Here is a 23,027-nt window from a genome sequence, read left to right as displayed (position 1 = left end):
TGATTGATTAGTTGATTGATTTGTTGTGCGGCTTGACTTGCCGGATCTTAGTTCCCTGACCAGGGATTGAACCCGTACCTTCTGCAGTAAAAATGCGGAATCCTAACCACTGGACGGCCAGGGAATTCCCTGTCGTCTGTTTTATTCAGCATCACCACTATCTGTTAGTTTCCCATTCTAACTTGAAAATCTCTCATATTAAGTACTCTGATGATTATCCATTCAGAAAACTAAATTTCTATGCTTAAATACGAAATGAGCAACCTCTGCTGGCTTTCTTAATCCATTTAAGGTGGAGATTAGTTAGGTATCAATAAATGAGACTGCTTAACTGGCATCATCTTCTTTGCTTGTGAACCATTGAAAATTACAACTTTAGAGAGCTTGGCACCTTAGACTAGAAGAAACTCCAAATTCTTTTCCTACTTTAGTTGTGCATGCCATAATTTAATAAACTGAGTGACATTTTTAGGGTTAGTTGAGTGCTAAATTAAAGTAGCTTCAAACGAATATTAAACTTTTCTTACCCCCAAGTTCTGGCAGGATGGTAATATATGTTCCATAAAGAAGAGGCAGTGCATCATGATTAATATGTAAATGAGGTAGATGAGGGATAAAATCATTGCCAACAAGAAATCCCATCAAAATCCAATCATCTATTATCCTTTCAATATCATATTTAAACGTGATCTTATCCTATGCAATATGAAGAAAAGAGTCAAATCCTATGGAAATTTCTGCATATTCATCTTAGGCCCATGGTTATATTAATACTTACTTTTAATGCTGAAAACTCATAGTCAATATACTCTCTCATTAAAGACAAGTGTAGAAGGTGAAATGTGGTTTCTTCTGGTGCGCATACCCTGTAATTAGTCAGATGATCAACACAGAGCTTATTATATTTTTAAGGTTCAAGTTTAAAAACGTAGCTTAAAATAAAACTCATCATTAGAAGATAGTTAATTCTTGTCATTAAGGCATGTAATTTATAGGCAAGCTGCAGGGTAATGTTAAGATAAAAATATAACTACAATTACAATAGAGATAAAGTTCAGAATAATTGGTTTACAATATGCTTTCTGTGGAAGGACTCTCAGAATTGAGAAAGTCTAAATAATACATAATAGATGTAATAAACCAGTGGGATCTGGCCCATTTAAGGCTGGCCACCAGCAGAAAGCATATAGATAAGTGAGTACTTATACTTTTATATCTACTGCAGTACAGTCCAAGGCTTCAATGTTGAGGCACCATCACTTCCTCCTCTTACCTTTTCTGGGCTTGGTATAGGGGTCTATAGTCCTGGCTGTTGGCCTATACTCCAGGATTAATTACAAGTAAGAATATAAGCTATTAATAGCATATTAAAAGCATTTATACACCATGAACAAATGGGATTTTCTTCAGGAATGCAAAGATAGTTCAACATAAGAAAATAAATCAATGTAATACATCATATTAATAAACAAAGGGAGAAACCCCCGGCATAATCATTTAACAGAAAAAGCATACGTCAAAATTCAACACACTTTCATGATAAAAATATTCAGCAAAGTAGGAACAGAAGGGAATTTCCTTAATATGATTAAGGGAATTTATGAAAAATCCACAGTTAATATCATAATCAATGGTGAAAGACTGAAAGCTTTCCTCCCAAGGAAAGGAATTCTTGTTCCTAAGATCAGTAACAAGACAAGGATGCCCATTTTCACTATAGTTATTCAACATTATGCTGGAAGTCTAGCCAGGGCAAGTAGGCAAGAGAAGAAATAAAAGGTATCCAAACTGCAAAAGAAGAAGTAAAACTCTATTTACAGATGGTGTAATTCTACATGTAGAAATCCCATAGAATCTACAAAAAAAAAATACTAGCACTAAAAAATGAATTCAGCATAGGTGCAGGGTACAAGGTCAACACAAAAATCAGCTGTGTTTCTACACACCAGCAATAAACAATCCAAAAAGGAAATTAAGAAACAATTCCACTTACAATACCATCCTAAAGAATAAAACACTCAGAAATAAACTTGACCAAGGAAGCAAAAGAAAAAGCCAGAGGCAAAAAAACTGAAATCAAAGATACAGAGAACAGACTGATGATTCACAAAGGTAGGGGATGGGGGTGGGTGAAATGGGTGAAGGCGGTGAAAAGGTATAAATTTCCAGTTATAAGATAAATAAGTTCTGGGGATGTAATGCACAGCAGGTAACTATATTTAAAAACATTATTTTCAATTAAAGGAAAAAAAAGAAGAAGAAAGGAGGCAAAAGACTTGTACACTAAAACTACAAAACTGAAAGAAATTAAAGAAGACATAAATGAATGGAATGACATTTTATGTTAATAGACTGGAAGACTTGATATAAGATGTGAATGCTACCCAAAGGGATCTACAGATTCAATGCTGTCCCGATCAAAATCCCAACTTTTTTACAAAAAAAACAGAAAACCTATCTTAAAAATTATTAACCTCAGGAGACCCTGAACAGCCAAAATAATCGTGAAAAAGAAGAATATAGTTGGAGGTCTCACCCTTCCTGATTTCAAAACTTACTACAAAGCTACAGTTATCAAAATACTTGTGGTACTGGCATAAAGACAGGCATATAGACCAATGGAATAAAATACAGATCCCAGAAACAAATCCTTGCATATATGGTCACATGATTTTTGACCAGGGAGCCAAGATCATTCAATGGGGAAAAGACAGTTTTTCAACAAATGTTGTTCAGAAAACTGGACATCCACATGCAAAAGAATGAAGATAGACCACTACCTTATACTACATATAAAAATTAACTTGACATAGATCAAAGACCTAAATGTAAGAGTTAATACTTATAAAACCCTTAGAATAAAATGGGAAAAGGCTTTATGACATTGCATTCAGCAATGATTTCTTGAATATTACACTAAAAAGTACAGGCAACAAAAGAAAAAAATAGATAGATTGGAATTCATCAAAATTAAAAATCTTGTACATCAAATGACGCTATCAACAGAATGAAAAGGCAACCCACGGACTGGGAGAAAATATTTACAGGTCATATACCTGTTAAGGGATTACTATTCCTAATTTAATTTCTGTTCTACCGTCTGATATATAGGCAGTATGATTTACCTTTGTGTCTTTTTGCCACCAAACCGAACCTCTTCTCTTAAAAGAGAGAAATGTGCCTCATGACTTGTTAATCCAAGCATAATCTGTTGAAAAATGATGAAGAGATGTTTCTATTCTCTCATTTTTTATAGCATCAGGTTCACAAAAGCAATCAAAAAACGTTTCTATATAGAGAACATGCTTATTTAAGGAAAATAAACAATTCATTAGCAAATTAAATGTATAAATATCAAAATATGATCCATCTATAGGTTATAAATTGGGTAAATTCTATGCACTTTTCTAAGAAAAAAATGTTCACTTTAGACTCACATAACCTTTATAACCACCCCTCTGTACCCCCATAAAAAAATCCCAAAAATGTTCTCTTGGTTTTTACACCTTTCCACTTGCCACGGAGGAATGGGTAAGGAATTAGGGCAACAGCATTTCCATGACAGAAGAATACAGGACTCTTCTGGAGGCCAAGGTACCTTCAGTATGTGAAAACTCAGAAAAAACTGGAAAAGGGTATTTTCAGTTAATATTCTCACATAGTATTCTAATCCCCAAAGTAAGTCAAATAGTCTAGTGAGCCATATCAACCAACTGCAATGTATATTGTTTATTTTCATTTAATCCTGATTCAAACAAAATAAAACATTTACGAAGCAATCAGGGAAATGAGAATAGTAAATGGTTATTTATATATTAAACAGTGATTTGTTAATTTTTGTTTTATGTGGGATGTCATTGGGGTTATCATTATTTTTAATATTCTCCATCATGAAATATTTATAGATAAAGTAATACATGTCATATACTTCAAGAATACAGGGGATGGGCTTCCCTCATGGCACAGTGGTTAAGAATCTGCCTGCCAATGCAGGGGACATGGGTTCAAGCCCTGGTACGGGAAGATCCCACATGCCCCGGAGCAACTAAGCCCGTGCGCCACAACTACGGAGCCTGTGCTCTAGAGCCCGTGAGCCACAACTACTGAGCCCACGTGCCACAACTACTGAAGCCCACGTGCCTAGAACCTGTGCTCCGCAACAAGAGAAGCCACCGCAATGAGAAACCTGGGCACTGCAACGAAGAATAGACCCCACTCACCGCAACTAGAGAAAGTCCGCGCGCAGCAACAAAGACCCAATGCAGCCAAAAATAAATAAATCCATAAATTTATTTTTAAAAAAGAAAAAAAGTCTTAAAAAAAAAAAAGAATCCAGGGGAGGAGGAGGAAGGAGACAGATGATTAGGGAAAGGAGCTGAAGGTTATTGCAGACAGATGAAGGACACAAGGAGGTTCATTATGCTCTCTCTTTTACATCTGTTTATATTTGCAAGTTTCTGTAATAGAAAGTTAAAACAAAAAAAGTCTAGCAAACTTGGGTTATGGAGTCATCAGATCAGGTGGTATTAAAAATCGTGTATTAAGCATGAGGGTAAAAAGGGCCTTCTACCCTGACCTCAGCAGAGTATTCATAGCACTAGGGTCAGTCAGGTGTGAACACTAACTATAGAGACCTGTTGATCATAAACTATGGCAAAAGAACTCCTTTTCCAAACGTTTTAGAACTTTGGTAATAGCAGAAGTAGCAATCATTATTATGTCTCCGATATTTGTTCCCACAGCCAAAAATCTTCTTAAATGTTTTTTTAAATTAAAAAAATTTTTTTGGCTGTGTTTGGTCTTCATTGCTGCGTGAGGGCTTTTCTAGTTGTCGCGAGCGGGGGCTACTCTTCGTTGCGGTGCGCGGGCTTCTCATTGTGGTGACTTCTCGTTGTGGAGCACAGGCTCTAGGCACGCAGGCTTCAGTAGCTGTGACACGCGAGCTCTAGAGCTCAGGCTCAGTAGTTGTGGCTTGTGGGTTCTAGAGCAAAGGCTCAGTAGTTGTGGCGCACGGGCTTAGTTGCTCCGCAGCATGTGGGATCTTCCCAGACCAGGGCTCGAACCCGTGTCTCCTGCATTGGCAGGCGGATTCTTAACCACTGCGCCACCAGAGAAGCCCAGAAATCTTCTTTTATTAAGACCAAGTTTCCTAGATATTTAACTACAATGGCATAAGATTATAATACAATAAACATTATACCTACCAAGTCAGCATCTAAGCCATAAAGACAGTGTCTCGTATTTGGATCATGATCTGGCTTTGCCTTCTCGGATCTGATAAATTCCATGATTTTATGTTCTCCTTCTCCAGGAGTCTAAATATAATGTTTAAAAAAAATGTGGTAATATGCTATGTTTCTCAAGATTAAATTTAAAAAACTCTTTAAATAAAATAAGATAATAACCTCATGGCCTGAGAAATAGATGGTAACTCCTTGCCACGACTTGTCTGTAGAAATTTTCATATTTACAAAATATTTCAGATGTTCGTGTAACCTGGCCATGAATTCAGTCCCTAAAAATAAAAGGTTTTTAAAAATTTAATATGAGAGATATAAAAACAGTGAGTTCCCAGTGACAACATGAAATTGGATCTGGGTATCCAGGGAATAGCTAGGTATAAGATCTCCCAAGGAGGTTGAAAGCTCTCTTGCTTATCTTGAAAAGGGAGTAATGCTGTATCGCTCCCAAGCAACTATCACAACTATTTCCAATGTTACCAGGCACCTTGAAATGAGGTTCATGAAAGACGGGGAAATTCAAAGAACGTCACTGCTGCCTCAGGACTATGCTTCAAAGAGTTGCACACAAGGGCAGGGTTTCAACACTCCAACAAACTTCAATCTCCTCTTTCTCTGCTGGATTCTGAAGTTTTGTGTTTTTAAGGCATGTAGCTTCAATAAGGTTGCCAATAACAACAACTATTATCATTACTATTTTTAACCTGAAAAATTACTATTAACCTTGAAACTGAGTCTACAATGATTATGTTTCAGGAAAAGCCCAGACAGTCGATAGTCAAAGGCAACACAGTCTTAAACTGTATAACGATAAAACTGGTTATTAAATTGGGCAGTGCGTCATTAGGGGACTTAATGAAAGACAAAACTATCATAGTAAAAATTAATGAGAAAGTACGATTATAAGATTTTTTTTCAATGTAAAGGATTATAATGATGTTAGGCAAAACTCTAGGAAGGGCAGACTGTGCTGTTGCATATAAGATTAAACTTGTAATACTGATAAATTAATTCTTCCTTAAAGTCACAGAAATCTTAACAGACTCTGAGAAGAAGAGCAAGCACTCTAGACGAGGAAAATGGGTTTCTTCTCCTGAATACAACAAGCTAGCTCTATGAACTTGGGTGAACCACAACCTCACTGAGTCAGCTTTCATACAAATAAATGGCAGGAGTAGGACTGATCTTGTAAGTTCCTTCTAGGTCAGGAATTTTGTGTTTCTGGGAGAGTCCTGTCCATAGGTGCCCTTATCAGCATCTGTAAATCCCTACAGTGGGTCTCCATAGGGGCATTTATGACCAAGGTGAGCACACCATCTCGTGAAGAGACATAACTGGGAAAATACAGCAAATAGAATCCTAAGGACAAAATAAATAGAGGTTAGAAAGGAGAAATAAATTTACATTTACATTTTAAATCTGCCAGAATTTTTCTCTCCATGAATTTACCTGGTGTAATGCAGTTGGAATCAAATCTGGCCTCTGTAGGAAGAGTTTCTCCTTTTTCTATTGCCTTTTTAATTTTGTCTTCGGCCTCCTTTGCTGACCTTAAATGTTAAGGGGGAAAAGAAGTGCTCAACTTTCTGGAAAAAACAGAGATCTCTACATAAAGTAAACGGTTATTTAGAAGCTTTTGTAACTAAAATACTAATTCATCAATTTTAAGTTCAAAACATATAAGTTTTGAAATGTCTATAATCAATAAAGATGAGCCTCAGAATTGTTTCTTTTTATTTAAAGAATTGAGTTTTTCAGCTAGGGACTATAGAAGTAGAACATGATAACAGTATAAAACTGACAAAGAATGTTACAAATACTTATTATAAAGTAATTCTTTTCTAATCACAAATATACAGCATATTAGTTCTAGAAATAATTTCAAGAGTATAGCATAAACATTCATTATACATACTATATTTAATAATATCAAATAAGAAGTGCATCATTAAAATGATCCTAAGAATATTATATAAAAATAATTATAAAATTGTAATGTCTATCTTTGGGTTTCCTCATGAAAACATCTAAAGTGAAAGCCTAATAACATTAATGACATCAGTAGCCAAAATGATCTCATTTTTGAGGTAACAGGATTTACTAAGAAGAACATGATTTTTAGAGTCCAATAGACACAGGTTTGAATACTGGCATCCCAATTCCAATCTGGCTTCTCCAGTAACCCATGTGTGGCACACAAATATGCCACATGGCATACAAGTTAGGAAGTCCTGTTTTATGTACATTTTCTACAGCCCTGTTACTAGCTCTATCTACTGTGCCCTGTGGAATTCTATTTCTGCGATAAATAAACTCTTCTTCGTATTTAACCTCTCTCTCTTACCAACCTCTTCAATATAACAAAAACTCTGAAGATATCAACTCATTTGTAATCTCTCCAATGGAAGCCATTCTTTCCTCTTTTCTCCCCTTCCATTTTTGACTGAAGAAATGATTATTCAGTGTTACTATGTGACAAGTTCTTGGGATACAACAGAAAAGAAATGATTCCTCTTCTCGGCGTTTACACTCTAGTGGAGAGATAGAAATTAAACAGCCATAATGTCTAATGTAGCTGCAATACAGAGAATGTTTGGGACAGGCGCAAGGTAAAACTATTAAAGTAATCTAGGTAGAAGATTACGGTGGCCTAGTAGCAGTAAAGATGAAAAGAAGTAAGTAGATATGACTTAGAGGTGAGGAATAAGGAAGAGGGAGGAGTCCAATTACTCTTGGACTTTGGAGCTGAGCAGCTATTTACATGATGTCATCATTCACTGAAACAGGAAACATAGGAGGAAGGCAGGTTTGAGGCAAAGATGAGTTCAGTTCCGAATATGTTAAGCCTGAAATGTATCTATGGTATCCAGAGGAGGCAGTTAGCAGGCATTTGGATGTATACAAGCTCTGGAAAGAGATATCCACCAGAAAGATAAGTTTGGGAGTCATCAGTACAGATTCCGTACTTAAAAGTCATTGGATAAGATGTCTCAGGACCCAGGATAGAACCTTAAGAAACATCAATTTTGAGACAAAGCAGAGGAAGAGAATATAACAAGGAGATTAAGAAGGTACAGTCAGAAAGAATTCCCTGGTGTACAGTGGTTAGAACTTGGCACTTCCACTGCCGGGGCCCGGGTTCAATCCCCGGTCACAGAGTATAGTTACCTGAAGGTCATGGGAAGGAAGTTCAAGAAAGAAATAATGGTCAACACTGCTAAACACCAGAGATAAATGAAGTAGTATAAAGACAGAATTATTCTCTAGACTTAGCCCCTTTAAGGAGTCTATTAATAACGTAAGGAAGTTTCAGTGGCACGGTGGGGACGAGAGACAGATGGCAGCAGATTTAAAAGATGGCAGAGATGCGAAGTGATTAGGATGAAAGATTATGAGTGAAGACAACAGGCGCTGTGGAGAATGAGGAAAAGCTGACTGGGGGATCTGGGGGAAACATGGCACACTCTGTGCCGCCACAGTACCGAGCGAACGCCTGTGGTGGTTAAGGTCAACTGGCCCTCGACGCCCATTCCTCTCTCCTAGCCTGTCTTTTAATACTGGAGAGGTTGGAAGAAAGCTATAAAAAAATTAAACTCTCAGGTTTCCCTGCAGCTAGGCTTCTGGATATGACTTCGCTTCTTAATCTCGGGATCAGAGCTAAAGGAATAAATTCCTAGAACTACCTGCTCTGATCAGGGCCTCTGAACTCCTCTCACCTTCCTGAATGTTGCAGTAGTGATGCCATCAGTGGGTGAGTTCTATGGTGTAGTTCTGGAAGTCATTCTTAAAGGCTAACCTAAATGCACAACCTTTTGGCTTTTACAATGATTTTTATAAGCACCCAATTCTCTGTGTTATATTTCTTTCTGCTCTGAACAGTTAAATTTCTATTACCTGCAACTGACTGATACAGTGGGCTTATATAACCCTTTCTCAACACTAGATTATCTAGCCCAGCAGCGCCCCAAAACTAGTTTAACAAATACCAGGGGAATCTGGTAAACGTAGTTTCCAGGGCCTAGTTTTTAGAGGTTCAGATTAAGTAAGTCTTGGGTGGTACTTGAGAATTTAAATTTTAGTAAGAGATGGCCCTTGTCTTCAAGGATTTCACAGTTCCAATATCTTCAGTATCTTTTCTCTTTTGATATTTAAATTAGTAGAGTTTACCATCCTCTTCCTGTTCTCACTGCTAGCCTTCTCCAAGGTACTCTCCCACCTTCCTTGATGATTTCCACATCTGATTCATAGGTGCCCTTTCTACTTCTTTACCTGCCATTGTGATGAAAGGAAAGGATCTACTAGGCTAATGACCTATCAAACTCACTAGACTCAGGGTTTCTTTCCTTCAGTTCCAACAACCCTCTTAACTTTACTCCTGTTACTCATAACAAGGACACTGCATGTTTTCATTGTTATTTAGAAATATTCCACAGGTCCAGGATTTTGACTTTAAAATCCTCTCTCTGTATACAACTCCTTTTCAACCTTTTGCTTCTCCTACTACCCATACACTGGGCTGATAATATCTCGAGTGTCCTAACTCAGTTCTCTTCTCATACTCTATCCATCCCCTTCTAATCTCATTTGCCTTTCTACCCAGTAGGGACCCATGTTCAAGCAGGGTCAGCATCTAGCCCAGGGTCAAATTAAATGTCAGTGATATTCTCATTAGAACAATCTCTCAGTTCATTCTGCAGTTCCACAGCTCAGAAATACTCTAGGAACTTTCTCTACTACTACCATTTCCAAATTACGAAGTTTTAGGAAGTCTGAAAAATTTGTGACAGAGAACAACAGAGTAACTTTATACAACCCATCATATACGTTGAGAAATGACACCTCATTTGAATTCCTAATTCATTTATTTGATTGATAAAACATGACATTGGGGCTTCCCTGGTGGCGCAGTGGTTGAGAGTCCGCCTGCCGATGCAGGGGACATGGGTTCGTGCCCCGGTCCGCGAAGATCCCACATGCCGCAGAGCGGCTGGGCCCGTGAGCCATGGCCGCTGGGCCTGTGCGTCCGGAGCCTGTGCTCCGCAACGGGAGAGGCCACAACAGTGAGAGGCCCACGTACCGCAAAAAAACAAAACAAAACAAACACAAAAAAACAAAAAAACATGACATTGTAAGTCTGAGGTACTTCCACTTCTGGGGGGAAATTTAAGCAGAAAAGAAACGTGAATGGGAGATGCATTGTGTTAAGTCAATTACCTTTGAAGTAATATATTTTATTAATCTAAATAGTATTCTAAAATAAACCATAAATGTTTTACCTAAAACGCCTCCCACGCTGCTGGTTCATCTTTGCTCGAGGAGCCACACCGTCAACGGCCATGAAGAACACTTTCCTAGGTTTAATAATGCGAAACAACACCTCCAAGTAGTGAAAAATATCAGTAAAGATTTTATCATCTGAAATTCTGAAGTGAACATCATCATCATTAGGATGGGAACATTGATGTATAATTCCATTCATATCCAGGTATAAGTTATCAAATTCAGGAATCTAAAAAACAAAGAAAAATGATCAAGATCATTATTATAATCAAACACAGATACCTAGACATCTGATCAAAAGCAGGATATAGGGGCTTATTCTTATTATATAAAAACTGAGTAAACAATCACAATTGAATAAAGAAAGTAAACAAACAGGAGGAATAAGTAAGACGGAGACAAATTATGTGGTTACATTATGCACCAAAAGCTTGATCACATTTACTGTCAGGAAATTATCTACTTATTTAAAATAAGATAACCTGAGAAAACACCAAATAAAGCTCTTGGTTGATTTGGTACTCAAAATATTAGCTTCCTTTCTTCCTACAATTTGACATTCACTCCGCAACACCTCAATTTCCTCTATAAATGAGTAACATAATGCCCATTTATATCAAAAGGCTATTTGTACATGGTCATTAAAAGGTTTTACAAGTGATTTAAAGCCTTATTGTAATATCTGGTTTCACTGAAACAGAATCATTAATTTGGTTATATTAACTTAAAAAGCTTAGATTATGCCAAGAAATTTAGGAAACTTTGAAAACTGATTTGTTTTTTATAGGTGGATTAAATAATTTCTAAACTTTGGCTAACAGGCATCTACTTTTATAGAAAGGCCTTCATGGTTCTGACTCTGACTGACGTTTCTTCTATTTAAATGTCTGTGAACAAGTAATGGGAACACTACTGAAACAAATATAAACTAACAAGGAACTAAAATGGGCCCAACTTAATATCTAGCGTAATTAAGCGATCTGAGAGTAGTCTGCCTTACATACTAATTGAAGAAAAGTATTTTGAATTTTCAAACAGAAAAACATAATATGGGCATTTTGTATAAACTTAATGAAAACTATCTCTGAAACAATTATTCAAATTTTACCATATGCATAGGTAACAATACATTTTCCTGTTACTGAGAAAAAAACATGCCTTTGAGTTTTAGGAGTGAAAAGTTTTGGTCTTTGAATCAATGAACACCATAAAAATACATTTATAAAACACCTATTTACATAGGATTGTACTAAGTAAAAAAAATTTAAATGCCCTTAGTGAGTATTAGACTCGAATGAAGTGACAACTGTGATCATGAGGTTTGAAATGTACATTCAAGATTTACTGTTTGTTTCAAGAAATCTAAAAACCTCAATCAAAATCTCAATGTGATTTTTTTTGAGGGGGTGGGGGTACTTTACAAAATGATTACAACGTTTCCTTAGGAGAATAAACATGTAAGGGAGCATATTAAAGGGAGAGTAATGAAGGAAAATCTGCCCTATATGATATTTTAAATTATAGAATAGACAGTTTAATTAAACCAAATAGTTTAGAAGTAGTCCAAGTGTACAAAGAAATTTAGTATATAAGAGACATTTCAAATCAGTGAAAGACAGGGATGGGGCACCTAGGTAACTATTTGGAAACAGAACTGTATTTCACCTTATAACAAAATAAATTCCAGAAGGATTAGAAATTTTAATGTGAGAAATGTAAGTACAACTATTTTGGCAATTTTCAGGTGGGGAAAGTTAGAAATCATAAATCAAACAAATGATGGAGTTGGCTACCTAAAAATGTATTTTTAAAATCTTGTAGCTAGTGGGAAGCAGCCGCATAGCACAGGGAGATCAGCTCGGTGCTTTGTGACCGCCTGGAGGGGTGGGATAGGGAGGGTGGGAGGGAGACGCAAAAGGGAGGGGATATGGAAACATATGTATATGTATAACTGATTAAATTTGTTATAAAGCAAAAAATTTAAAAAATTAAAAAAATTAAAAAAAAATTAAAAAAAAAAAATCTTGTAGGAAAAAAAAAGTTCCATAAACAAGCCCAACTGAAAATGACAAAATGCAGGAAAATACTTGCAAATTAGGACCAAGTCAACATTCCTAATGTACAAAACAACCCTCAAATATCAAGTAAGAAAAAGAGCATATGTTAAAAATAAGTATGGAAAATGCAAAGCAATTCAAAAGAAGAAACACAAAAGTCTAAATGATATGAAAAAAATGTTCAACATTCCCAAATTTCTAATTAAAATGATACATCATTTTCCCCATCATGTTAGCAAAGATTAGAAAGATGGATGTCACCCAATATTGGTAAGGATTTGGAGAAATGCATATTTCATGTTATTAAAAGCAATAGCTGGCATTTATTAAGCACTTATTAGGTGCCAAACATTGGGCTAAACACTTACATTCATTCTCTCACTTAATTATGGTAACAATGTTAAAAGAGAGATATTTAGATTCCCCATTTTATATTAGAGGAAAATCACAGGGCTAAAAAGGAGAGAGGTGGCATAGACATATACCCAATAGTCTGGGATGGGAACATAAACTGGTGTAACTAATATGAAAATATATATCAAAATTTGAGGTGTGCACATCTTGTATGTGTGTGTGTGTGTGTGTGTGTATGTGCAAATCTGTGACCCAGGACTTCTACTATTGGAAATTTATCCTGAGAAATAATCAGAAATGTGCACAAAGACATAAGTACAAGATTATTCATGGAAGTATTGTTCGGAAAAGATAAAAAATTATATTATGTAACAACTTAAATGAGAAAAGAATTTGAAAAAGGATACATGTCAATATATGTGTAACTGAATCACTTTGCTGTACACCTGAAACTAACACAACATTGTTAATCAACTATACTCCAATATAAAATAAAAAGTTAAAAGAAAAGATAAAAAATGAAAACAATGCCTAATAATAAAGAAAACTGATAATGGTACATCCACACAAGGGAATACTACAAAGCAATTACAAATTATGATATAGACTCATATTTGGCATGGGATAATGTACATAATACATATGGTCAAGTGACAAAAGTAGGTTATAAAACAGCAGGTAAATTATTATCCCACTTATTGAAAATATTTATCTACATGTGTATCTGCATAGAAACTGGACCATAGTGTATGGGCAATCTGTGGTTTCTTAGAATAGTAAATGTTACTGGTCAGAGGGTTTAATTCTTTCCCCCATCTACCTCCAGTAACCTAGGACATCGAGTAAGCATATAGTAGACGTGCAACTTCCCCTTGGATTTTCTGTATTAGGCTTTGTTTTTTGTTTGTTTGGTATTTTATAATCTTTCTGTAATTTCCACATTCTGGTCTAGTCTACTGTCCTCAACTTTAAGGAAAGTGCTTTTTTAAAAAAATAATGTTTTGCTTGGTTTCGTCCCTCCTCCCTCTCCTTTCCTTCCTTTCTTTCTCCCTATTTACTTATTTACTTAACTCCTTACACTCCCAAGCCTTCACTGAACAAGAAATATGCTAACAGAAAGACAGCACAAAATATTATATATCTCCATATTTTTCGATCCTATGGTACATAACTTTTATATTCAAAACAGATTTATGAAATAACTATACTTTTTTAGTCATAATTTACTTCTACCAAACTACTGGACCACTTGAACTAGGCATCAAAAATAGTTCTAGGTGTGTACACATTCAAACACCAGTATAAGTCTTGTATACACTATCCATGTCAAGAATTCTCTAAAATAGGAATAGAGTTAAGCTCTACTATTTGTTTGTGTCACCTTTCTTTTTTCTAATATTACCAGCCATTGGTGCTTAACGCCTATTTCTATTAACTTATTTGAGGTTGCAAAATGGTGATATTCTATCACTTTTTTTTTTACTAATTGTAATACTTTTATAAAGGGGATCATTCTGCCCCTTGGTTACCCAGTGGTACAGGAAAGGTTTTCAAAATTGGGAACTGTGCCTATCACCTTTGGAAGGGGACCCTTTTTTTAAAGTACCATTGTAAACTCAAGGATTTAAGCATATTTGATGGGTTTTAATCCACTGGATTATCATTATTATCATTACTGAGGATCAAATTGTCCCATCTGGGGCAATTCCAAGCCTCTTCCAGTTATCTCTTCAATCCTTTGAGATGTTCCTAGTAGTCTTTAGTAGCGGTCCTGCTATATGATACGACAAAAGTTTTCAGGCTCATCTAGAATACTTCCTGACTCTGACCTAAAATTAGTCATTTCTCCATTAAATCCTGATTTCTTTTGATGAATAATGGTATTTCAAAACCATAATTTAGGCACTACGAATGCAACTGCTACTGGATTGGTCATTGTTTCTAGGCCTTTTCTGTGATCAGAAAGAGCTAGGAAATTTACACGTGTGTGTGTGTGTGTGTGTGTGAGCACACACGCGTGTATTTCATAAGATTATACTGATACTTTCAATTCAAATTCTAGACTATAGAGCTTTTACTTAACATTTTCTCTATTACATCGGTAACTGCTTTCTTACACATCAAGAATCTTGGTTATTAGAGATGAAAGAATTAAAATACCCTTTAATTAGGTATTTATCATATCACACACGAGTTTCAAAAAAACTATTAATATTACCACTAATATGATTAATGGGAATATAATTTTTTGCATAACTTTTCCCCATTCTTACTCCCATTTATTTTATAGTTGTGCTATCTAAACATTGTCAGAACACATAGCCATCATATACTAAACTTTCTCTCTCTTCACTCTTATTTTTTGTTCTACAGGAAATTATATTTAATGTTCACCACTGGTATTTTTGTTGATATTTCCCCAGTCCTTTTGATTGTCTGAAGCTCATTCTCTAGCAGATTCCTCAAGAAAGTGCTCAAAGGAATATTGCCTGACTTCTCCTACACTGATCATTTGACCAGCTTATCGTTTATACTTAAAAGTCAGTTGAGTATCTTTATGTTACTCCATTTTCTTCTGGCATAAAGCACTACTGTGAAAAACTAGGATGGGAACCTGATTTTTTTTCCCTTACAAGTCATATGTTCCTTTCTTGTAGGTGACGAAAGTTTTTTCTCTTTTTCTTTAAGTCCATGAATTTAACTAGAACATGTCTTGATGTTGGTCATCTGAGTCAATATTCTTGGGTACATGGTATATTCTTTCAACATGGCTTCAGTGTTTTTTTTTTTAATTTCAGGAAAGGTTTCTTTAATTATAGTTTTAGTATTTGTTCTGTTATATTGCTTTGAACCTTTTTATCTTTTAAAATTTTATCTTATTTCCACCTTCTATTTTTTTCTTATGGCATCATTTGTTTTTGCCTTGCTACTACTTTAGGCTTCACTTCTGACGTGATTTTGCCATTTATGTCTAATTTTCTTTAGGTTCTGTCACCTTATTCCTGAGTTTTTGTAATTGATATATGTTGTTCTTTCATGTCTTATTTTCTTAGTGCCTTTTCGCTCATTCTGAAATAGGAGATTATAGTTTTGGTCTGTTATGTGTGCATGTTTTTATTGCAAGCTTTTATTGTCTGTATGAATATTATTTTGTTCCCCTTTTCCCCCCATAATAACTTTGTATACTATTTGACCTTGACACTTTTCTATCATTCATTTTTATGTAAATTTAATTTTCCTGAACTTTTGGAATGAGGAGGGGTCCAGGAAAGCTTTAACTTTACAAAGCTCCCTCTTCTGCTATTTTGGGGTAGTATTAAAAAATATGGTGGCTTGTCTGGTTTGTTTTCTAAGATTTCTTGACTCTGTCTGTAACCCTCCCCCACTTTTATCTTGACCTTCTTATCTCTCTTGTCCCTTTCCTGATAAAATTTTATTTCACTCCCAGCAGTCTCTCCTTAGGGTGGGCTCTGCCTTAGAATGGTACCTTGGCAAGTCAGTTTTGAGGGTTCACAGGAGTTAGACTGCTCCTGCCCTTTAAAACCCCCCGGTTACAGCTACTGCTATCTAATAGGCCTGTAGAGTCTCAGTGAATATTCTGGAGTTCTGCTCTCAGGTTCATCAGCTGTTGCCCCATTTCGCCTTCTTCCTCTTGCACACATGCCAATACCAACTGGGTCTAGAGGCTAGATAGAGGTAGTCTGTCCCCACCAAATTGTATCTTGGGGTTCACGGGGATACCCTGTCACATGGTTTTGTTGTAATTGTTCTATGGATTTTAAATTTAGCTATCTAGTTTCTCTTTCTGTTTTCAAATGAGGATTCAGAGAAACCAAAAACTATGCTATGTCACCACTGCCACCATCTTCCCAGAACCTACCCCTCCATCCAGTCCCTTCCCCCAAGGACTAGCTTTTGAACTGCTGTGGCTTAGGCACTACCATCTTTTTTTTTTTTTTTTTTTTTTGCAGTACGCGGGCCTCTCACTGTTGTGGCCTCTCCCACTGCGGAGCACAGGCTTTGGACGCGCAGGCTCAGTGGCCATGGCCCACGGGCCTAGCCGCTCCACAGCATGTGGGATCTTCCCAGACCGGGGCACGAACCCGTGTCCCCTGCATTAGCAGGAGGACTCTCAACCACTGCGCCACCAGGGAAGCCCCGGCACTACCATCTTTTAAGTACTGCTTGAGAGAGTAGCTGGTGATTGCTTTTTGAAAGACATCACTTTGATGAACCAAGTTTTAAACCTATTGTTAGTGTTCGTGTCATAAAATTGCCTTAAAGGCATTATTTTTGTTCAGTAACAAAATTCCTCAAGATGGAGAAAATCCAAGATCCTTACGCCAAACCAAATTCTGTGCCAAAGAGTAGAGAGTAAAAATATTACTGAACAGATTGTGCATTGTCAAGTTAGTCTGAATTTTTCAATTTAGAAATAAAGTGCCTGATGCATGGCAGGTACTCAAATGTTTGAGTGAAGAATCCAGGAAAAGCCTAAGTTAGTTGTCACCATTTTTATCCTCTTCTCTGGAAAGAAATGTTTCCCTAAATCTAATTCAACCCATGCTTCAAATAAATTAAAGACAAACCACCATTCTGGAATTTTTGGTAAGCTTTTCCTCATATACCAAACCTGACTGGAATCCACAACAAAGAATCCTTTCCAGAAGTTTAACCCCATCTTCATGCTTACAGTACTTTTAAAAAATAATAAACCATAATTTAATAGACAGCATGATGGTGTTCACTGTATTATTTCCCTCCATGTTAATACAATGCTATCCGTCTCAACTAACTCAATTAGCTGTACAAATTTCAAAAATGACTTTTGTGTGTGTGTGTGTGTGTGTGTGTGTGTCAGAAGTGGGATTTGAACCCACGCCTCCATTCGGAGACAAAAATGACTTTTTTCTGTAAAATATAAAATGGGCAAAAAAGCCACCAAAACCATTAAATGTGACAAACACTAGACCCAAAAGCCCATTAACCTAATAGACGACTGCTTACTATTTTTTTCCGCAGTTCCACTACATCTTTGAAGTCTGCACATAAACGTTGCCCTGGGGTCATTATATACCGAATATTACTATTCGTAGTATTAGTGCTCTAACAATCTGTTTCTCTCTCCGTTCACCCCACGTCTCCTTCCTCCCTCATCTCCTTCCCTTTCTCTCTTTCACACACACACACACACACACACACACACACACACACACGCACACATTCACACAATGAAGCTTCCAAATAACTGCCCCAGCCCCGTCCAAATGTATTTTTATTTCTTTTGGAACAGGGGATTGGTACGGTCCTTGGGGTAATAGAAAAAGAGTAACGAACTGTGTCATAAATATGAACCATCAGCCACGTCAAAAAGTCTAGCCGTTGGGGGTAGGGCGGGATGCAGCTCTAGATAAGGGAAAGTAAACAAGGGGATTCAACTGCGGAGGCCGGTATTATCGTTTGTACGTGGGCCTGTTGCTCTGGCTGGGGACTGGGGGAAGGTTCTAGGAGGACAACCATCCCACCTCCAAAAAGGAAAACGAAACCTGCAGCTCCCTGGGGAGGAAATGGAAGCACTCCCGAAAGCGCTCCTCCCCGGGACTTGATTGCGGAGTCGCGGCAGGCCCGGCCCGGGCAGGAGCTGTCAGAACGCCGCATCCCCGCCGCTCTGCCCACAGGAGAGCGACTTGCGTCTTCGCCCCCACTCAGATCACCAAGGTGTCCTCCAACGTTCTGCTCCCCTCCCTTCGCCACTCAGCCAGCTGACGACGAGCAGAAAGAGGCGGCGGAGAGCCCCGGTCCCAGGGTGGAGAAAGGGCCGCCGAGCCCCGGGTCCGCCGCCTTCTGGGCCTCTGCCCCCTTGCTCACCCACCTGATGCTCCTTCACCACTTCGCTGAGGCAGGGATACCGCTCCGAGATCCATCGATAAAACTTGGGGACTCCCATTTCGACCGTCAGTACTAACTCAAGTCAGGGCCAAATCGAAACCAAACGCCCCGCCGGGGCCTACGCCACCGCCTCCGGCCGTCGCTCCGCAGATGACAACACACCTCCCGCCCAACCATAGAGAGCGGCCGCCGGGCCTAGAGCGGCGGGTTCGAGACCGCATCTCCGGGGCGGGGCTCTAGCCCCGGCCCGAACTCGCTGCCGCGGAGCTACCTGGTTACATTTAAGAGCGCCCAGGCGTTTTTGAACGCGTGTGTGAAATCCAGTTCAGAAAATGTCAGTTGACAGACCTGAGCGCTGTAAGTGGACTTGGAAGGGGGTGAAAACCTCACGAGACGACTGGAAGAGTCCTGGCTGCTTCCGTCTTCTGGGATTACTAATCTCTGTTTTTCAACACAGATTTGGAAAGGTCTGATGATTTGGTTTAGTTTGTTTTGTGAGCGGAAATTTTTTCTTTCAGGATACAACAAAAATTTCTCTTAAAAACGGTCTTTTCCAAATTATTTGCGTAAAATGATTTCCTAACTCCCCTCCACCCAGCTTCCTCCTTAACTCTTTTTTTTTTTTTTTTTTGCGGTATGTGGGCCTCTCACTGTTGTGGCCTCTCCCGTTGCGGAGCACAGTCTCCGGACGCGCAGGCCCAACGGCCATGGCTCACGGGCCCAGCCGCTCCTCGGCATGTGGCATCTTCCCAGACCGGGGCACGAACCCGTGTCCCCCGCATCGGCAGGCGGACTCCCAACCACTGCGCCACCAGGGAAGCCCTCCTCCTTAACTCTTAACATTAGGCCTTCGATAGGAAAGTATACGTTTAGTTTTCACATTTATACCTCTTGGGTTATTATATTTTCCCCCATCACACTTCAACTGTACAAAAAGGCAGAATTTTGCAAGGTAAACTTAAGTGAAATTATCTGTTAAAAAAAGATTACGTTTTCGTTTATTTGTATGTAATAACCTCTGCTTTGGAATTATTTTAAATCTTCTGCAATAAAATGCACCCCCAAATTTAACGTTAAAATTTTTTAGATTATAAAACCTCATGAAATTTTAAGTAATGCTGTTTCCCCCAACCACTGGATTCTGCATTCTGGTACACTTTTAGTATGGCAACATCTTTAAAATTACAGAATGTTTATATAGTTTTCATATTCATGTTAATTGGCTAATTTTTTTTCCCTATCACATTTTCAACAAATACAAAAAAAGAGAGTATTACTAAGTGAACTTAATGATGTGCTATTTATGTTTACATCTCTCTTACTAGACAGTTCCCAGAGGGAAAGGGAACCGTGCTTTGCCTACAGTATTTATTCAATATGATTTTTTGTTCAAATGAATCCTTATGTTAGTACTTAAAATCAATGAAAGTTGTAAAATGAAATTAGGCTGGCTTGTTTCTTGCAAATACATCTTTTTAAGAGCATAAGAACATATGCTATTCCATTTCTCCAGTTATACACAGTATATGTTAAGAAAGCAGTTTATTTCTTAACAACATATATTATTTTAAATATTATTAACAATCAGGGAGAAATACCAGTTACTGTGAGAACATAAACATATGTTGTACTTTGGAATTGAATAGATACAACCACAGATTAATGATCCAAGTGCATTGATTTTAGATTATTAACATATTCTTTGAAGTAACTCCATTTCACATATATGGGGTCCAACCAAGGTACATCTGGCATAGCAAGTTTTCATCAGTTGCTTCTTGTATGAGGTAATGCACATGTCCTTCAATAGATAACGGCAGTCCTGTCACTCTATTTCGGGTCTTGATTACACCTTGTAGTCTCTGCTCGATGTCAAGAACATGGGTTTTGGCCTAAAAAGAAATTGAAAATCATAAGGACTAAGGACCCAATGACATGTAGATGTTTATCATTTGGAATTACTGCCTTTCTTTTATCTAACAAATATTAATGCCATTTTACTGATCATTACCCCTTTTGTAAGAGCAAATGCAGACAAACGAGAGAAGCAATGAAACAAATACAATAACTTGAGATACTGATCTCGAGGCTTGCAATGTTGATCTAACATCAACTGTTTGGACATTTTTCAGGACACTGAAATACCAGGGAATCTCTTCCACGTTAGAAGTCTAGAAAAATAATAATATAAAAAAATCTGCTCTGAAAAGTGTTTAGGACTTAAACATTTGAATATTAGTATTCTAATAACAGCAACAGTACTCTAATGCCTAATGTTTAGATTATGTTATATGCAAATGGGAGTTCTAAGTGAGCTACTTGGAATTCTACATATTCTTCTCAATCAAGAAAGCATATCAGAATGCAAAAGTGAGAATGATGTAATTAGAAAAACAATCCTCAAATCTATTCTAACTTATTTAAAATAACTATCTGGAGAATTTGAGGATTCGACTAATATAGTCAGCTTTCTGCAGCCAATGATTCAACCAACCACAGACTGAAAATATTCAGGGGAAAAAAACTCCATAAAGTTCCAAAAAGGAAAACTTCAATTTGCCATGCACCAGCAACTATTTACATAGCATTTACACTGTATTTACAACTATTTACATGGTATTTACATTGTACTAGGTATTACAAGTAATCTAGAGATGACTTAAAGTATATGGGACGATATACACAGGTTATATACAAATCCTACAGCATCATATATACGGGAGTTGAGCATTCCAGGATTTTGGTATCCACAGGGGGGTCCTGGAACCTATCCCCCATGGAAATCAAGGGACAAGGGACTACTATGTTAGTAAAGAGTTCTACATATTGAAGCTGAGACCTGCTGCTCTATAAATTCAGGCAATTTGTGTTCAAGTTTTTACCACTCTATATGATAACTGTGATTTGTTTATGGTTAAACAAGCGTGTGTTGAACTCTGTTTTTATTATACTAATGATAAGAATGTTAACATTAGTAATGACAATAAAGAAAACTTATGGCATTATCATACTAGATAGAGAACTAAATTTCAGAGTATTCAATGGTCAGTCACTGACAGTATTTAGAATTAGTTTCCATTTGTAGAGATATACAATATCAGTTCATATCAAGCTATACCTTCTACTAACCTTTTCGTTGACAACTTCCCCTGTTTCATTCAGTGGTGCTTTGGAATGCCCTTTCACTGGTTTACTCCATTCCACAAGAGGATCATGTAGAAAAGTCTTTAAGACACTAAAATGGAAACAAATATTATGGTAATAATACAATGTTATCTTTGTAAAAAGAACTCTCATTAAAGTCAACAATTAGGTGAAGGATAACTACTGAAGGATGAGAAGCTAATGGTAATACTCCTACAAAACACATTACTACCATTTCAGAAAATGCTATGCTTCCTGCTTCAGAGAATTTGCCTTTGCCTTTGTCTAACTATCCAATGTATTCTACCATAATGCCTGGTAGACAGGTTTTAAATAAAAAAGTGAATAAGTGAGCTTTAAATGTCCTTTTGAAAAACTACTTCCCACAGCTAACATCATATTTAATGGTAAAAGACTGGCTTCTTCACCCCTAAGATTAGGAACAAGACAAGGATGTAGGTGTCTCACCATGGCTATTTGACATTGATCTAGCTAGGGCAATTAGGCAAGAAAAAGAAAAGGCACTGAGATTAGATTAGAAAAAGTAAAACTATCCCTATCTACAGGTGACCTGTTGTTGTAGAGAGAAAATCTTAAGTTATCTGCAAAAATAACTATGACAACTAACAAATGAGTTCAGTAAGGTTGCAGGATACAAGATCAATATACAAATTTAGTTATATTTCTATACACTAGCAATGAACAATCCAAATATGAAATTAAGAAAAAAATTCCATTTAGAAATACTTAGGAACACATTTTTAAAAAGTTAAATACAAGATTTGCAAACTAAAAATTATAAAACATTGTTGAAAGAAATTGAAGAAGACTTAAAAAAATGGAAAGATACCCTATGTTCATGGATCAAAAGACTTAAGATGGCAATACTCCCTAAATTGATTTACGGATTCAATGCCATTCCTATTAAAATCCAGGCTGGCCTTTGCAGAAATTGGCAAGATGATCTTAAAATGCATATGGAAATGCAAGAGACTCATAACAGTCAAATAGTCTTGAAAAAGAAAAAAAAAAGTCAGAGGATTCACACTTCCTGACTTCAAAACAT

The 23,027-nt window shown here is 37.0% G+C and overlaps 2 protein-coding genes across 5 annotated transcripts in view; both read right to left on the bottom strand.

Annotated features, from left to right (window-relative positions):
• The window catches only part of XRN1 (5'-3' exoribonuclease 1), a 102,061-nt gene extending 83,063 nt beyond the window's left edge, over positions 1 to 18,998 (bottom strand). For all 4 annotated transcript variants that reach the window (XM_081235690.1, XM_081235692.1, XM_081235693.1 and 1 more), the window contains exons 1-8: positions 18,801 to 18,998; positions 10,514 to 10,746; positions 6,690 to 6,787; positions 5,406 to 5,515; positions 5,205 to 5,315; positions 3,126 to 3,208; positions 779 to 866; positions 528 to 696 (exon numbers count right to left, since the gene is read on the bottom strand). In XM_081235690.1, the coding sequence (XP_081091816.1) occupies positions 528 to 696; positions 779 to 866; positions 3,126 to 3,208; positions 5,205 to 5,315; positions 5,406 to 5,515; positions 6,690 to 6,787; positions 10,514 to 10,746; positions 18,801 to 18,875 (967 nt within the window). In that variant the 5' untranslated portion in view covers positions 18,876 to 18,998. The remainder of the gene's footprint in view (positions 1 to 527; positions 697 to 778; positions 867 to 3,125; positions 3,209 to 5,204; positions 5,316 to 5,405; positions 5,516 to 6,689; positions 6,788 to 10,513; positions 10,747 to 18,800) is intronic.
• A 1,358-nt stretch (positions 18,999 to 20,356) lies between these two features.
• The window catches only part of ATR (ATR checkpoint kinase), a 110,054-nt gene continuing 107,383 nt past the window's right edge, over positions 20,357 to 23,027 (bottom strand). Inside the window, exons 46-47 of the mRNA XM_081235594.1 lie at positions 21,947 to 22,052; positions 20,357 to 20,709 (exon numbers count right to left, since the gene is read on the bottom strand). Coding sequence (XP_081091720.1) covers positions 20,536 to 20,709; positions 21,947 to 22,052 — 280 coding nt within the window. The 3' untranslated portion in view covers positions 20,357 to 20,535. The remainder of the gene's footprint in view (positions 20,710 to 21,946; positions 22,053 to 23,027) is intronic.

This window comes from Mesoplodon bidens (genome assembly GCF_964165515.1).
Source record: "Mesoplodon bidens genome assembly, chromosome: 5".
NCBI classification, from domain to species: domain Eukaryota; kingdom Metazoa; phylum Chordata; class Mammalia; order Artiodactyla; family Ziphiidae; genus Mesoplodon; species Mesoplodon bidens.
The sequence above is the reverse complement of the archived record's forward strand: the minus strand, read 5'-3'. Positions and strand labels throughout refer to the sequence as shown.